We start from the raw sequence: 19,308 nt of genomic DNA, 5'->3' as shown, positions 1-19,308 counted from the left end.
GATAGATGAATCTTGAAAGAACATGGTGGCTGGTTGGATTCAACTCAAATTAGGAATATGAAGTGCCTTACCATGAGGGGGTTTCCACAGCAAAAATGGTTTATTCACAGATACATGAAAATGGCATTTTCTTTGTTCTGTAAAATACACACTTGGCTGTTATATGTCTGCATTGGCTATACTTGGCTGCACGACACACTATATCTGTCTTGATGTGTGTGTGCTTGGCTGCCAAATAAGTTTAATGTATATTGTACTTTACCTGGCTTTAAACCTTGACAGGAGTCATTTTGTACTGTCAACTGTGTGTCATCTTGCCTGTGTGTGTGGATAAGAATGTCTTTCAGGTTAATTTACTCACTTGCAGAATTGTGTTCAATGTGTTGATGACACAGTTTCTACTTCACAATGGCTGAATGGCTTATTAATATTGCAAGGTTCTAGTACAATAATGTGGCTAGCTTAGATCAGCTTGTTTGCTGGTTGAAGTGCCCTATATAGACACAATTGGGCAACTACTGCACATTTAAAACAAATACAGCACATCGGCCAACTCTGAAAGGTATTGCAGTACTAAAGTAAAAGTATACTTTTAATTTATGCAAAGTACAGTAAATTTTGCTTAGTTGTGTTTTTAATCACCTATACGTATAATCATGTACTTATTTTATTGATTTTGCAACAGTACCAGATCATATTAGTATGGTTAATGTCACTTGTTTTCTGACAACCTGGTCAATCTCTGTATTGCATCATGGGATGTGAGTTGGGTATTATTGTAATGTTATCTCCTTGATGTATGTTACATTGTTTTTACATACACTAATTGTATGCCATGATGTTTTTGAAGTATACAGTGTGTTGGTACTGTATTAATGTTAGTGGTAAGTAGTGGCATTGACTCATGGTAACACATGATAGCTTCAATGCAGCTGGTAGTCATGAAAATCACTTATAGTTTCCATAGTCACTGAATTTATTTCAGAGGTGATACTCATACTGTTCTTTTTTTGTGATGATGTATAATGGGTACTGAAATTGAAACAAAATGGCCACTTCATCATACATGTATACAGTAAGCAATTGTTTACATAACATACCCCTTTATACTTACAGTTAACATACAAAGGTTCCCTGCTTACCCTCCATGTGTGAAAATTGCATTTTCTTCCAGTTACTATATACATATGTGACCGAATTTGGCAATACAAGGCTTCCGCACACATCCAATTGTTTGACTTTAACAAACTGTAATTTGACTACTCAGCAAGCTATTCACCTACAATTTTGACACAATTCGTCCATAGCATTGTAAAATACCAAGTCAAAATTTGAAACTAATGGCATGCTCCTACAGTGAGTTATGGTGCTTCAAACCATAAAAGTGGATGTGTGTGGAAGCCTTGTTTTGTCAAAATCAGTCACATATATGCACTTTAGAGAAAACTTTGAGGCCTTTTTTGTTTGCTTAAGTATGAAGCATGCCTTTGTTCAGGAACTTGCTTCACCCATATTTCGAGCTGCATGAATAAGCCACCTCAAAGTGAAAGCAAAATCTTATTACCTACAGACACAAACATGCACAAACACAATTTTGCCTTGCAGCATACCTGGTTAATAATAAATTTTCTTGAAAGGGTTTGAAGGCATTAGATTTCCTTAAGCCTATCCAAGTAATACTACTAAGCTGGTATGAAGAAAAGTGAAGCTGGTGATTTTTTGGACAGGGAAGCCCAAACTTTCATTTTCCCTATACTATACTGTGCTACCATACTGTATGATATTTAGTTAAACCCAAGAAAATATTTGCCAAGTTTGGAACTTTTATCAAAAACTTGACCCAATGTACCCTACTAATGCAGCATACAGGTACATGTATACTTTCCATTGTGAAAGACATAATTACTGTGCATACATACTTATATAATGGCAGTACATACTAATCTTGTTGTTCCTTTAGAATTTATCATATGGTGCTAATGCAGTACTGGCTCCTATCATATATCGAGTAAACTATATTGGAGCAAATATATCTGGAGGATATTTTGACACCTTGGATAGTACTATTAATATAACATTACCAGCAGTAGACAGTAATGTGTTGGTTCATGTCACACCAAGGAATGTATTTGCATCTTCTTCAATCATTAGAGCACCGATTGTGCTTGATTCAGATGAAATTAGTAAGTTAACATAATTATACTGTTACAGTAGTTAAGTAGATTATGCAACTTTATACTGCATGGTATGTCAGTTTTAAAGATAAAATAATGTCAATCTGTGTCATATAACCACTTAGAAATTATAGGTATAGAAAGACAAAATTGATAGCATTAAAAACTACATGTTTGTTCTAATAGAACACAAAGGTTTGGTAGGCCAACATCACTTGAAATCATGTTTAATATCTGGAGGTCTTCTTCGGTACGCACAAAACAAAAGAAAAATAAGATTTACAGGGGCGGATCCAGAGTTTGGAAGAGGGGTGCACATTGCTGAAAAGCAAAAAATAGGTCACAGCTATCCTTTTTCAAATATATATATATATATATATATATATATATATATATATATTATATCACATTTGTAAAATAAAATCTTTATTTATAGCTTCTTAGGTAATCAACAATACAATGTGACTGCTTTATAAGAGTGATTGACTGCTCTATTAGAGTATCTCAATCTTGTATGTAATTTTTTGAAGGGGGGGTGTGCCCCTTGTGTCCCCTTGGATCCACCACTGATCTATCAAGTGAGATATTTAAAATCCACATGTTGATCCAACAAGGAAATGCAGTAAGGTTACATATTAGTAATGGGTTTACATACTATGATGGTCAGGATTTGTTTCTTGCAACTTCATTCATTTTTTTTCACGTTACTTAGCAATTAGACACATGTACAACCACATGCAATAATAACCTACTATAAATAATTGTGGTGCAAATAGACTTTCATTGTCTTATTTAACTGAATCAGATACACATGTTATGTGTGCTAAGCTGAGACACAATGTATAAAGATTAGCAATTTAAATGCAATCTAAACACACTGTGATTATGATGTGTAATATATATGGATAACTAAAAAATGTACAATATGCACTTCTGTTCTCTTCATATAATGTAATGAAATTTCAATGAGAATGTTGTGATAGTGAAATATAGAACAGTTAATTAATCTACAGTAATAATCTACAGTAAGAACACATTATTATTTTTGGTGTAATTTCTAGTTGAGCTACAAGCATCTAGTAAATTATTTTTGAGTAAAATAAACAATGAAGAAACAATTGCCATTTATGGAACCAAAAAAATGCCCAAATGAAGCCACAAAGTGTACCTTAGCTACTATAGTGGAGTAAATGGCTGTTAAAATTCTGTATAATTCTACTGTTTTACTGTTATTCATTTTAATTGTGCAAGCCTCAATAGCATTTTTGACCACTGAGATACAAAGGTTTAGGGCTTGCATGCTAAATATTATTATTAAATTATGTAGAGTGCATACCAAGCAGAAGGACTTTTGTTATCCTAAGCAATATTTCTCTCAAACTTTCTGCTTTCACTAAATAATGTTAAGTTTTCCAAGCAATATATTGGCATGTATCATACAGTACTATTGTACTGTACAGTAGGGATCAGGTATGACCCACAAAATAATACCACTCAAAAAACAGTTTTAATTTACCCTAACGACAATGAGGCAGTGTTGGTTAGGTATAACTAAGCCCAAACAAGCTTTCAGGTTGACCTGAAACACTTTCAACAAGCTGCTACAGAATTTAAAAAAAAATTAATAGGATTTTCTAGTGACCGACTGACTGACTGACTGCCTGATTCCTTCAGACAAGTGTTACTCGATAACAGCTAAGGCTACGGGCTTGATTTTTTTGACTGTTCGACATCGCTTTGGCCCGACAGGTGCCTTTTGGCATACTGCAGTACGTATAATGCATTCTTCATGGACTTATCAGTGTCCTCCTTTGTGTCTCATTCATCTTTGCTGACAGCGAAAGGTGTCAATTTGGCGATAGCACATGTGGCTTCCCTTCATAATGGAAATCGTCTGTATATGTCATAGTGGCTATTTTGATAGCAGAGGTTATTTTCAAACAGTTCTTGATTCATACTGCTGTGTAACGGGCCATAGCTGACAACGAAGTGTAATAGATACTTCAGTTTTCAGATGATAATTGATATAACTGGGACGTGCAGCATCATTTCTTTCAGTATGCATGGATTGCAGAAGTGCTTTTAGAACAGTTCTTAATTCAAAATGCTGCGTAACTGTTTGAACATACTGTAGCTGTCGACATGCAAGGTGCAATGGATACTTCACTTTTCAGATGATAATGGGGCACGCGGTGCCATTTCAAATGCGGTGTGTGCGTGGATTCACCAGTCATAATAATTATTTACAAAAAAAAATACAAAAAAAGTAACAAACAAGTACACAAAAAAATTTGGAATTTTCAACTATAGGAGGGACCATAGCACATTGATAAAAAGTACTGAAACAACCTGGAGTAGTGCATGATATTAAATCACAGTAAAACAATAAGAAGTGTTATATCCCTACTGTGCATTTCCATTATGGTATCTTGAGCACAGTAGAGATATGACATTTCTTATTGTTTTACTGTGATTTAATATCGTGCACTACTCCAGCTTGTTTCAGTACTTTTTATCAATGTGCTATGGTCCCTACTCTAGTTGAAATTATAAATTTCCTTTGTACTTGTATTTACTATAGTTACGCTCATTTTTACTACTGTGTCTATGTTGTTTTACAGTGTCTTCTTCAATACTCAATACCACATCATCATTTCTTAACTTAGATGTCATCAATCAAACTTGCAGTCTAATGGTCATGTGTGATATTAATCCTAGTAGTGCAGCAAATTATTGTGAGGTGATTGTTGGCAGTGTTACAGGTGAATGGACCTACGGTGTTTCCTTGATTATCTGAACTGATTGCAAGACATAATCAAAGCCCATTCATTTATACACAGAGCCCTGTTAAAAATACTCTACATCTTAGACAAATACTCTAATAGAGCAGTTATTTCTACCCTTCGGATAACCAAGTGTTTGTATAATAGAGGTTCAGATAATCGAGGGAGTACTGTATTTATGTAATACACTCTACATAGTCATGTACACCATGTTATGTCTACTATACCTACAGTGTGTAACTAGTGCAAGGCATTGTAATAAATTTGCACATCTAGTGATAATTCTTCATGTTTTGTTGTAATTATCATTGTAAAAATTATTCTTAGCTGTATACTGTATTAGCATGATGGTAATGTTTTGTAACACTGTATTTCATCCTCAATAAATCCATGATCAATTTGATAAACATGAATAGCATAACAACATTGTGCTAGAAGAGAATAGAAATGGGACAAAGATAGGCATAATGTGTGCTTTATATTTTGTTAATTTATAGTATTTTATTTGAATCAAAGGACACCTCAATGGCAGATCCAGGATGGGGAATTTGGGGCAAATGCCCCCCCCCCCCCCCCTCCCCCTTCAAGAAATTGCTGATATAATTGGTAAAGGATAACTAGTTGCTATTATTGTTGTGACCTTTTTTTTTTTTTTTGGTCTTCAGCAAGGTGCCCCCCTCTTTCCAAACTCTGAATCCACCCCTGCACCTGTCTTATATGTCATGTTTTTACTACAGTAGCCAAGTTGAGGACTTCAATGATGCTAACAATTATATAAATCCTTTAATCCACTTTATGTAGTAACTACGTATGTATTAGGGATCATAAAGGTTTGAACTTTCTCACAAAATAAAGATTGGCCAGAAACCAATCTCTCTATACCTTCGCGACACCATGGAAGTATTGGTTAGGTACAGCCCAAAGATGTCTTCAGTATGACCAGTAAGATATATTAAATTTAAATAAAATTATATTTTTAAGAATTTTTTACTGACCGACCAACCAACCGATTGACCAACCTATCAACCGATCGATCGACCAACCAATTGACCAACCAACCAACTGACTGACTGACCGACTGGCTGACCGACCAACTGACTGATGGACTGACTGTCTGACTCATTGACTCATTGACTGACTTACTAATGCTTTCAGACAAGCATATAACTGCTGGGGTGAAGGTTCAATTTTTTCACTGTTTAACATTACATCTGAATCAGCCCAAGTGCCTTTTGGCATACCACATGCATACAATGCATACATCATGGCATCGGGTAATTATCTCTTTGTGTCCCATTTCTCTTCACTGATCCCACCTCAAGGTATCGATTCAAAGTAGTACATGATGAATTTGTAACAGAAATCGTCCTTGTTTATGTGTATAATAACTGGAGATGCACTTCTTGTATTGCTCTTCATTTGTAATGCTGCGTAACTGGCTGAATATACACTGTGGCTGAAAACAAAGTGTAGTGGCCACTTGGAACTTTTTAAGTAACCATGACTGGATCTGTCTTCTCACCCATGACAGCAGATTCGATTTTACCATGGACACAAAGCTACAGTACAGTACATAAATTCATTACTGAATTTCACTGTCAAACTTGAGTAGTCTACTTTTGTTGGCTGCTTTTCCCAAGCCCAGTGTCAAGCTGTTACAAACTGTTTGGAGCCTACTTCAGCCAACCTGAGGATGGCTGTATGGCTGTATGTAGTTGTACAAATCCTAGGTGTTGAATAAGGCCCTGTGCTGTAAGTTTCCTTTCTAGTTTTTTAAACTCAAATGACCCATAGTTTGGGATCCCTACACACACCTTTTTAATTTTGTAGTGCCTTTTCCTCCACAACTTTCCCACCAACCCTATTGGAGCTTGTTTGATTCAGTCAACTTCAAGTAAATAATTATCTAAAATAACAGCTAGCTTAATCCACACAAAAACAGCCAAGCTGTGAAAAAATGGTGCAGCCTTAAAAAGCATGGGTGAAAAAGTTGTGAAATCAAAGGTGGCAGCCCAGAAATGGTTGCAATGATGTTAATGCTAATAAATTTTAACAATGCACACAGCCATTATTAATTTTTTTTAGCATTAACATTATTGCAACCATTTCTTGGCTGCCACCTTTGATATCAGAACTTTTTTCACCCTGGCTTTTAAGGCCACACCACTTTTCACAACTTGGCTGTTTTTGTGTGGATTTCACTTTGTTTTGTACTTTATAAGGCCCCAAAACCAGCCTATATATGGCTGACTTTGAGGTTTGTTTTTACTCACGTTTCTTCTTTTCTATGTAGATACAATGATTATTATTGTATAAATGTATTTCATTACATGATTTAATTTGATGTTTGATAATACTATTGTAATACTCTAATAGATTGCACATTTTTTGAGGACTTCTAATAGAACATACATAGAATGTTCTAGAACAATCTAGTGCTTCTATTGGCAGATCTATGAAATTACAAACATTTAATTATAAGCAGATTAAATTTTCATCTAGAAATTTCATTTATAAAGCAGAAATTAAATGCGTTGATCTGCCAAAGTAGCAGTGGTTCATTGGTTAAGGAAGCAGGTGTTAAGTATGCAGGTCCCTGTTTCAAACTCCAGTAAAACTATCAAAAGGCACTGCTATGATGATCAGCCTATCTACACACCAATTTTCAAGTTATTTCTATACTCGGTTTACCCTGTACCCGTGACAGAAGTTTGATTTTTTTAACGTGAATAAATGCTCATAACTCCTTGAACATTCCTGAGTATGTGAATCCACCACTGTTACACGCTCTTCATGTGTGCCAAAGATGGAGGTAATCGAGTTACACATTTGCATTTTATAGCAATTTATGCAAAGTGTGCAAAAAGAATCAAAGGTCTCATACATCATAAAAAGAAGAAAAAAACAAAGAAATTAAAACAAAACTTTGAATGCCTATATCTCACAAATGGCTGTTGCAAGTGTAATCAAATTTGCTGTGTGGTGTACCCTACTTGGGGGACAGCTATAATGCAAAAATGGTGTGCTTTGGAGAAGGGGCCACGGAGCTATGCACGCATGAAAAGCTGTTTTCTTTCTTCCTGTTAATATACAGTGTACTCACAGTGTAGTCGCCGGCTTTCTTGGCCACACAACACACTACTGTGTGTCTTGATTGTTGGCTACTTGTCAGTGAATACTCTGGATGGTAAGAAAATAGTGTAAAACATGTGAAATGTGGAACATGTAACTTCCAACCATTGTCATGCTGCAACACTCCAAATACCTTAAAACTGGTATTTCTTGATAGGCTTTCATGGAGACAGTCACAGTTTATTGTTTAGGAATGCATTTAGATAATTTGGCACCATTCTTTCCTTTGGTGCGGTATATATACTCTTGTTTATAAGTCATACTCATGTTACAAAATAGTAAATAAACAAAGGCAAAGAAAAATCAGTTAGGAATCATAGATACAGTGTAGTGTTGAAATATGGACACCCGAATGATAATGGACCTAATTCAGTCTTTGTTCATGACTGATTAAATGATTAAATGTCTACTGGTACATATCAAGGCATAAACAACCTCGCTACATAAAAAGCAAAAACAGCTTTTTATCTTTCATTTTAATGAGGTTTCTAGTATCACCGAACCTGTTAGAAGGTTTCTACACTTCTGATCTAGAAAGTTGGTTAGGAACCACTTGTAAATCTTTGGTTCTTCATAGTTTATGAAGAACCTTCATCATAGGTTTCTAACCAGGTGTCCAGAGTTCACTGGTCTATATAGTAACTTGGACATATAATTTAGTAGTTTAAAAACAAATGTGTTGGTAATACTGTCAATAACAAAACAAGCACAGTGTTAGGATGCTTAACAAAGTACGTATTAAAATTATAAATGTATAATGTTTTTAACATTGTCCACAATGTTAGGCTCAGCCACCATAATGGATGATATGGCTACAGTGACAATTAGTAGTCTAAAATGTGAGGGAACATATTCCATCACAGCTGGAGGGACATTTGATCACACATTAGAAGGATCAAGATTCCATAGAGAAACTGTTACTACTGGCGAATGTCCTGAAATGTCATCAACTAGTGAGTTATGGCGACTGCATGTTGCTGGGGATCAAGTCACCACTGGGTCTGGGATTTTTTCTGCATTCTTCAATGTTTCAGTTACATGTTTCAGACTCCCTGTATTCACAGGCTTTAGCCTTCTCACAGGTCCCTAGTGGGATAGAGTTTAATAAAAAGCACTATACAATATTTAATTGCATACTGCTTTCATTCAAAAGTTTGTAGCTACTGCTGCATAACTACAAGGCTCTAAAACAAGTTGCGTTACATAAGAACATAGGTAGTGGGGGGGACTGGGGGCTTCATCGCTTTGCTGCTAAGCCCCACTCAGAATGATATCGCCCAGAATTTATCCTTCTTGGAGTGGGGCTGAAAACCGTGATAAAGATCAGTATACTCTAATAGAATGCTCAAATACCGTAATAGAGCAGTCAAGACTTTCATGAAAATGTGTTCATAAAAGTTTTTAAAAATGCAAAAAACTGAGTTGCCTAAGGTGGGAATTGAACCAGGTACCTCTTGCTTTAAGAGTTAGTGTCTTACCACTGTATCAAGTGTTTCCAGGTGGCTATAGGCTGTTTTGCACTACTCATAAATGCTATATGTTCATTAACCTTGTAGTCAACAGCTAAAAGCTTTGTCAAAAAAAGTTTTTAACAGGAAAATAGCCTATTTTAAATAGTTTTGACTAAAAATTGGTTAAAATGCTTTAAATTGTACCTATAAAATTGCTATAAATTAATGTTGGTGAACTTTGAGACATTGTGATAGTCGAAATGGCTGGGGGGCTGTGCCCCCCAAACCCCCTGTTGCCAGAGACTCTATACTCCTGTCAGCCTCCCCCCCCCTCATATCAACTACTTCCTCCTCCACTGCATAAGAATGTAAAGTTGCAGTGGCTAAAGTTGTGGCAATAATCAGATTGGTACCCTGTAATTGGTATTTGTAGGCCGATAATTAGCTGTTTTTACCATAATCACACATTGCTGTGGCTAGTAGATTAATACACCTGCAATGTATTATTACCAAATTAGGTATATAATGAATGGAGCCTGGGACCACTGGAATGTGAATCCAGGGACAACATTTAGGTGGTTTAACTTGCTGTAATCGCTTCAATGAATTATTTCTCAGGAATATTTGTTTGCTCAAAAGATATGAACTTTAGCAACTGGGCAACATACATGCAATAAACTAATATGCTAAACATGCAACATGAGTGGCCTAATGCGCAGTCAACTGCAGCCCCTTTTTCAGAGATACTTATAATTTCTAATTGATGAGCACTGTGATAAAAAGAATTGGCCATGCAAGGCTGACATGCAGAGGTATCTAGAACAATTATAAACAATCTCATGGGACCTAAGTTTGGAAAACTGTTGATGTATGTACATCAATAGAGATCTACATTTTGATCCAGTAAAGCTTGGCTAGGCCAAAAGCTATGAATTTGAAACTTCACTGTGAATGCAGCTAGTCATGTGTTTAACCCACTTTAATCCACAGCAAGCTAGTTACACTGACAGAACTATGATTTTGAGCAACATTTTTCATATGGTATTAGTAACACAAGCACAGTGGTGGTGGGTGGGCAATTGGCATATCACAGAAAATGGCCGAGCAGGTCATATGGAGTCTCCAGCCTGAAATACTGGACACTGGGCTGTAAGGACTACTTGTGCCACTCAAAGTAAAAGACATACATGTAGAAATCATCTGAGCAACTGTTCAAAGGTATCCATGCCTTTAGCTGTATATTCCAGCTGGCCAGTGGTAGTTCAAGGTGCCAGAGTGTTCCTAGTGACTGGAACATGTCTATAGAAATCCACTCATGAAAAGCAGCCCAACAACTCAGTGGCATGGCTGTATAACTAGAACAGGTCACATACAACCAAATACATATACCAAATAAATACACCAAATAAATACATACACCAACATGGCAACCTACCCATAGGGCATGTATAAACAGTGTCATAGCCAGGTCATATATTGTGAAATCCAAAAAAAGTTGGATCCCTGGGTCCACTCTTTATACCTACCCTTCAGCTGTAGAACTTCTGGAGCACTGTCTAACCTTCTGGCATGTACGTACCTTTTACTTATGTAGGTAATTTACTATGACTTGGGGTGACCACAAACTAAACCCTTAATGATTGGAACCCTAGCCCACTTGTCTGATTAGCAGTTTCGACTTGTGATAAGTGTGTTCCCTCATAGCATTAGCTTTACAAACATTACTTCTGGTGGATCATGCACAAGTGTGACTTGCAGAGCATTACAGTCATAAAATAGGACAAGAATATCAGATATCCGCTTAGCTTAAAAAGTGGAAAAATCAGTGCAACTCTAGTGAGTGTATTATTGTCTATTCTTGTCTACTTGCATTTTAGACACTCTTTTTACATATCAAGTGTGTGTATACAGATGATAGGAAACACATTCAAGTTACGTTTATAGTGCGGCCTCAGTAATATTTTTTGCTAGCCCACATATCTTTAAAATAGCTTAGAAACCACTGTTGGTTCATTCTAAATTATAGAAAACTTACAGAAGAGAACCAGATAAAGAAAGAGTGAAAGAACGTGGCAAACTTTGCAGGCTATCATTGAGATTAACCCTTTGAGTTTATTATGACACTATGATTATATAGTGTATTTATGACAGACCAAAAAGTACATAATCTAACAGTAAGGCTATTTCATTTTGAATAGCCAGTTTTTGTTTGATAAAATAGAATACAAGTTACTAACTATTGATCTGTTTCCATTGTATGTAGATAGTAACCCCCTTAATCCAAAGAGAGATATATTTCTCTAAAATTGTTATACCGTAACTCTGTACTCATTGGTAAAAGCCTATATTATATATGTGTTTCAAGTTATATGTAGTAAGAGTAGCTGCTCTATGTTATGGTGCATATTACATATTATACAGTGAAAAGGTCAAAACCAACTTCAACCCTCACAGCTACACCCACAGCAACCTCATATGGTAAGAATACAATATCATCAACATCATCTCTTGCCTGCATACTTCTATAATATACTAAGAGTTTACAGAATTTAAGCCAAAGAAAGATTTCTTCCTAAAATTATTACACTGTAACTCTGCATGTACTCATTGATAAAAGCCTACATTTATTATGTGTTTCAAGTTATATGTAGTAAGCGTAGCTGCTCTATGTTATGGTGTATATTACATGTACAGTGACAAGGTCAATACCAACTTCAACCCTCACAGCTACACCCACAGCAACCTCATCTGGTAAGCATACAGTATCATCAACATCATCTCTTGCATGCATACTTCTATAATATACTAAGAGTTTACAGAATTAGTAATACAAAGACCCACCAAGAGTGCATTCTTCTACAGGACCTTAACTCTTGTTTCCCTACTTTTCCTATGATGCCTAATCAAACTAATATTTCCTTATACTTGTTGGTTTACTTTTTTGTAACATCACTATGACTGATGAAACTACACATACCACATCAAAAGCGCCACAGGTAATGAAAGTGTACCCCAACTATCAATTACTGACTCAAAAGTGAAGTGGCCATTACGTTTCGCTTTCAACTATGTATGTATGTTCAGACTGTTTGACAGCATTACAAATAAAGAACAGTAGGATAAGCATCCTGCAATCAATCCAGTCACCACGAAAAATACCTGTATGGACAATTCCTGTTTACAAGCATAGGAAATCCATCACACTACCGCAAATTAACACTTTGGATTGTCAGCAAAAAAAATGGGACATAAAAAGGAGGACAAATGTAAGTCAATGATGCACACATTGTACATACTCTGGTATGCCGAAAGGCACCAATCCGGCTGAAGCAACATCAAACAGTGAAAAAATTGAGCCTGTAACCTTAGATGTTATCTAGTTGTGCTTGTCTGAAGGAATCAAGCAGGCAGGCAGGCAGTTAGTCAGTCAGTAGAAAATTCAATTGAATATTTTTTTTTAATTTTGTGGCAATCTATTGGAAACATCTGAGGCCCTACTGAAGGCACATATAAATTTTGGGCTTGGTTATACCTAACCAATACAGCCAAGACACTAGGATGGTATTGTGAAGCTGGTGTTTGGGTGATATTTTGGCTAGGAAAACCCAAACCTCCATGATACCTAATATACAGTGATACCATACTGTATGATTCTAACAACTACTATATATAGTGTAATCGTACTATTATGTATATTTTACTGCTTAGTAGTTGTGACTTCTACATATAACTTTCTGCACAATGCAGCTACTAAAAGGCAGGCAGTGGTTTATGACATTTATCTGGATTTTCAAATAACTAACCTCATTTAACCATTCTTTAATAGTGTTATCCATTTGACTCCTTTCGGAAATGCTATTTCCTGGCTTACAATAAAACAACTCCTTTTCTTTCTTCTTCAAGCCTGTGCTGTAAACATGCACTTTTAAATGCAAGCTGTGGCTATTATCCAAGGGTATTGATTATTCAAGGGTGGCTCTCATTCAACAAAATACCATGCATAAAACCAATTCATTGATTGCACAGTTTATTTAAACAAAGCGATGATGCCTATTCATTGTCTATTCATTTTACTTTCTTTCTCAAAAGAACATTTGCATACTTTGTATTAATGGTGCTTAAATGTTTCCCTCCTCTCTTATGACAATAATTCAAAGTTGCGCTGTTGCTACTATCTAGGGTGACTATTGTGCGACTATTATGTCAGCCACAGATATATAATTAACCGGTAAAACACAATATATGTGACTGCAATTGGGAAAACTGGTCTTATCGCCTATTTAACTATATTGAGAAATGTCAGTTTCAAGGAATAAATCTGTTGTAGTTCACCAATGTTTGAATCTGCATGCACCAAAATTTCATATGTTTCTTACTGTACCTTCCACAGTATATACATGTACTCTACAAGTAGTCAACAGTTTCATACCATTTTAGATTGCTTTTAAACTTGAGTATCAGGCAAGCTCTAATAGGGATGGGGAGAAGGGAGGACTAGAGGTCATTTGCAAAATGAATGAGGAATCCACAGGAGTGAATCAGGACAAATTTTGGGCCATGCAGGTCTCAAAACTGCCTACATCAACATAAAGGGAAATTTACAGCAGAGGTCTTTATTACACACCACAGAGATGTATACAACCACATAAAGCCATCCCTAGGTTTTCCAGAGCTTCATTAAGGTCCGAACGGCTCACCACTGGGCTTGGGAAAAGCAGCCAGCAAAAACAGACCACTAATTGGCTGCTTTTGATAGTGAAATTCGATAGTGTATTGATGTAGCTTTGTGTTTGAGGTGAAAATCAAACCTGCTGTCATGGGTGATAAGACTGGTTTTCCAGATCCAGTAGCATACAGGATATACTGTAAAGATAAATAGTATGTGAACTTGTATGTTGTATGTGTTTATACAGGTGGTTCCAGTAGTAGTAACAACATTAGCACTGAAAATATTATACTCATTGTCGTCATGGTAGTGGTATTCATAGTAGTAGCAGTCTTCGTGACATCCGGTCTTATTGTGACCTTCTGTTGTTGTAAAGAGCAACCGGATATACAAAGTTAGTTGTCAAATATAGCATAATTATTGCGTAAACATTTGCATACACATTAACAGTAACATAACTGCCCACTGTGCAAGTTGCATGTATAGCAACTGCCATTAATGTCCCATTTTATACATTGTCTCTTATACATAATGTTTTAGTGTATACCTGTTTTACTGTATACCTGTTTTATTTTTGCTTGTTCATATTAATAATTATATTGATATTCTAAGAGTTAAAATGAAAAGTACATTAAATTAGTACAAGGACAAGAAAACTTAGAATTTTAAGAGACCATAGAAATAAAAGGTAGTAAAACAGGGGAGCATATCTGCAGGTGTAAGTGATTTTGCTTGTTTCACTACTGTTCATTATATAATCTCTACTCAAGCTTAAAATGCTTGTACTTGTCTGTTTACTTAATATTGACCGCACATATCACATTAATGGAAATAATGATATAATTTTACATCTGAACATGTATCCATTATGCTTCATTTTCAGTTGTTTTGTTCAACCTGTTGCAAATCATTACAAATGAAAACAATACGAAAACCATCTCTGCAATCAATCTAGTCACTATATGAACTATTTCCATTATACTGTAAGTATGATAGCCAACAGAAGGAAGCCTTAATGCACTACCATGAATCAATATCTTGTTTGACATACAGCAGTAGGTACTGTTACAATGCATGCATCATGAACTTACACTACCTTTGTTCACCTTTGTGTCACATTTCTTTCTACTGACAGTGCAAAGGGAACCCACACAGCTTAAGAGATATCTAACAGTGATAAAATCAATCCCATAGTCTTAGTTTTATTGAGTTATGCTTGTCTGGTCAGTCAGTCAGTCAGTCAGTCAGTCAGTCAGTCAGTCAGTCAGTCAGTCAGTCAGTCAGTCAGTCCGTCCGTCCGTCAGTCAGTCAGTCCTCATCATTGTGCTTTCAAAATCAAGGCTATGCTTGAGAACTGACTGTTTTATTGGAGTACATCAATGTTTCCTGATTGCTGCATAATAACCTGCATTAGAGTACTCTATTACAGTATCTTAATCTTATTTCTGCAAAACCAAGAAGCAGTAACTATTTCAGTTATACGATGTGTTTTAAATATCAAATGTAACAATATGTATTGCAGTCATTATTTCTTTTGGGCACATTTTAGTAAGTTTGAATAAATTTATTATAATGCAAATTGCAGATGTTAGACTATTGTCATAAAACTAAAGCTTTATTTGCTAATTAATAAATTGACTTGATACAGTAAATAAAGCTTTAGTTTTATGATAATAGTCTAACATCTGCAGTGTGCATTATAGTAAATTTATTCAATCTCTATGCAGATGATTCAGTAGCAATGAGAAATGTTGTAGCATTTGAAAATGTGAGTAATGATAATGAAGACAATCAAGAATATCTGGCCGAAGATGTTAACCATGAAAAAAGAATAGTAATAAAGATTGATAACAGGCTACCAAACAGTGAGCAGTTAACAGGGGCGTAGGAACAGGGGGGGCCACAGGGGCCAGGGCCCCCCTAGTCTGTGGCCATGCATATAGAGAACAGGCCAGGTCTTATTCAGTTGCCAGCAGGAGCCATTTTACAGTAATACATCACGTGATATAACCATACCTACTTGCGCTGATGTATTGTCTTCCCTGACTGACGATATTGATTGGAGACACCGAGGGAGACACTGAGTGAAAGCATGCCCAGTTTATTTGAAATAATTGTAGAGGCGCTAAAATGCTGTGAAATATGTTAAAACTCACGTGGTGCTAGCACATGGTGACACGTGTTAGATAATTATCGAAGAGCTGTTTTATGTCTCGGCAGAAAACTTTAGACGAATTGTTTTGTACCACTAACAGAGGCTCACAGAATTCGGTTGTTAGTGAAGGAGCTTCTAAAGGAGGCTCCTCAAGCGGTACTAGCGGAGGTGGATCTGAAAATCCGCCTTGTTTTAGCCATAACAGTGTGTGTAATGATGGATCTGTGAGCGTGAATCTGATGGAGGTAGCTGAATCAGAGCAACCTCACTCGTTTGAACCAGAGAGCTCAAGTCAAAGTTTGAGTGAAGCTGTATTGTTGAATTACCATCAACTTGATCAAGTTAGGGATATGCCATCACTTACTGCTACCACTAGTAGTCCATCATCGTCATCCATTGCTAGTCCATGCGAGTGTCAGTGCTGTACTAACTTTAACATTCCTTACCATCCTTCAGCAGTTGATAGCTCTAAAAGACAACAGTTATACTCTAGCAAAGAACATGGCAAGCAGAAATCTCATTCAAGAACGATTCAAAGTAGTTGGTATGAAGCACATCCTTGGATCACTGTGTGTACATCTGAATATAAGGTATATTGTGCAACTTGTAGAGCAGCTAATGAGCAGTGCTTGCTGAACTCCATACATGCAAAGTCAACTTTTATTCGTCAAGGTTTTAACAATTGGAAGAAAGCTCTCGAAAAGTTTCGTGAGCATGAATGCAGTAACATGCATAGGGAGGCTGTTGAAAAGCTTACAGCCAAGGCCAAAGGAGTTAGAATTGATGCCCTATGTGATACTCAGCTAAGGAAAGATCAAGAGTACCATAGAAAAATGTTTATGAAGCTACTGCAAACAATCCAATACCTTTCACGTCAAGGACTGCCCTTACGTGGTCACAGAGAGGATGCAGAATCATTTAGTGGTAACCTCTATCAATTACTACTACTACAGGCAAAAGATTGTCCAGAAATGATCTCTTGGCTCAATCGGAGGGAGTACATATCACCAGAAATTGTTAACGAGATTATCACATTAATGAGCAAATCTGTTCTGAGGAACATTTTAGCTGATGTTAGCAAATCATTATGGTACTCTGTAATTGTAGATGAGGCCACAGACGTTTCTCACAATGAGCAAATGTCAATGTCCCTTAGGTGGACAGATGACAATTATGAAACACATGAAAGTACTGTTGGCCTTGTTCAGTTACCTGATACTAAAGCCCAAACAATCTTTTCAGCAGTAAAAGATACTTTAATCTCTACATGTTCGCTTTCAATCAATCAATGCCGAGGTCAGGCTTATGATGGTGCATCCAATATGAGTGGCATCAATAATGGAGTGCAAGCTCTATTTAAAGCAGAAGTTGAGCAAGCGTTGTACGTTCATTGCCTTGCTCACAGTTTGAATCTTTGCTTAAAGGATGTAACAAAGACTTGTGACATGATAAGAGATGTTTTAAACTTTATTTATGAGTTAACACAACTGATCAAAATGTCCCCTAAAAGATTAACATTGTTTGAAAGTCTAAGAAAGGAAGTAACTGTTAATACTGGTGAACTGACACCACATCTTCGAATGTTGTGTCCAACTAGATGGACTGTAAGACACTCATCGATTTCCAGTATATTGAAAAATTACAGCACTATCCAGAGTGCTTTAGATGAGATTAGTAAAGGTCATGATGAGTATGCTGCAAAAGCTAATGGAATGGCATCAAAGATGGACAATTTTGATACTTTTTTGGTCTAAAACTTGCATATCTCATATTTTCTGCTGCAGAACAGGTATCAATAAATATTCAAGCAAAGGATGTCACTGTACAAGAGGCAGTTCGTGGTGCTCAACTTCTCATAACGCATTTAAATTCCATGAGAAATGAAGCAAGGTTTAATAGTTTTTACAGTGAAGTGATGCGTGAGAGTGTCAATTTAACAGCAGAACCGACCCTTCCACGTCAAAGAAAAAGGCCTAGAAGAATTGATGATGGTGCGAGTTCCCACATTTATGAAACTCCAAAAGACAGACACCGTCGCATGTATTTTGAAGTAGCTGAAGCAACTGCTGGTGAAGTTGAAAGAAGGTTTATTCAAAAGGATCTAGGAATTGTAAATGAAATTGAATCGATTCTTATTGAATTTTCTAATGGTAATACAGAAAAGAGTATCTCTCCAGATTTAGAGATGTATTTGAAGAATGATTTTGCATTTGAAAACTTGAAGACCCAACTGTCAATGCTACCAGATGCAATTAAAACAAGTTGTTTAGGCATAAAAAAGGTAACCAATGTGAGAACAATAGCAAGTGTAATGAATGAGAGTTCAATATACAAGGGCTTGCTACGAGAGGTTGATAAACTTTTAAAATTGTATCTAACATTTCCAGTGACAACTTCTACTGCTGAACGCTCCTTTTCTTCCCTCAGACATGTGAAAACTTATCTCAGAAGTACTAAGACAAGTTCCAGATTAAATAATTTGTTCCTATTATATATCCACAGAGACATTACAGATTCACTTGACTTGTGTAACTTAGCTAAGGACTTTGCATCTGCAAACAAACGTAGAATGTATTATTTTGGAAGGTTTTAATAATATTGTGTTGTGATTATATAGCTAAGTATTTTTATAGCTATAGCTATATATGTACATCTTATTTATGTACTTTTCTAATATAGGAAGTTAATTCAAAAACATGCATGTTCACATCATTAACATGGTATACATCATTTCTATCAGACTCTTTATTTAACCATGCCTGTAATCGAAATAATGGTTAAATTTGCTTCCAGATTCAGTCTTATAACACTTGTTTTTCAAAAATTTCCTGGGGGGCATGCCCCCAGACCCACCTAGAAGGAGAGCATGCTTTGCATGCTCTGAGTGCGCTTCGTGCACTATGCATGTTCCCACAAGTACATAACTTCACCCTCCCCTCTTATACCA

The 19,308-nt window shown here is 36.2% G+C and overlaps 1 protein-coding gene and 1 pseudogene across 1 annotated transcript; both read left to right on the top strand.

The window, feature by feature from the left end:
• The first annotated feature begins 1,692 nt into the window (after positions 1-1,692).
• Positions 1,693-14,353, top strand: LOC136242219 (uncharacterized). Its single transcript, XM_066033669.1, has 8 exons — positions 1,693-1,711; positions 1,789-1,869; positions 1,986-2,183; positions 4,796-4,936; positions 8,875-9,042; positions 11,962-12,018; positions 12,235-12,291; positions 13,978-14,353. The coding sequence occupies exons 1-8, from the start codon at positions 1,693-1,695 to the stop codon at positions 13,986-13,988; spliced, it is 732 nt and encodes a 243-aa protein (XP_065889741.1). The 3' UTR covers positions 13,989-14,353.
• A 2,880-nt stretch (positions 14,354-17,233) lies between these two features.
• On the top strand, positions 17,234-18,954 carry LOC136242132 (zinc finger MYM-type protein 1-like; annotated as a pseudogene).
• The last annotated feature ends 354 nt before the right edge of the window (positions 18,955-19,308 follow it).

Source organism: Dysidea avara, chromosome 1 (genome assembly GCF_963678975.1).
Source record: "Dysidea avara chromosome 1, odDysAvar1.4, whole genome shotgun sequence".
Taxonomy (NCBI): domain Eukaryota; kingdom Metazoa; phylum Porifera; class Demospongiae; order Dictyoceratida; family Dysideidae; genus Dysidea; species Dysidea avara.
This window is presented reverse-complemented; position numbering and strand designations above follow the sequence as displayed.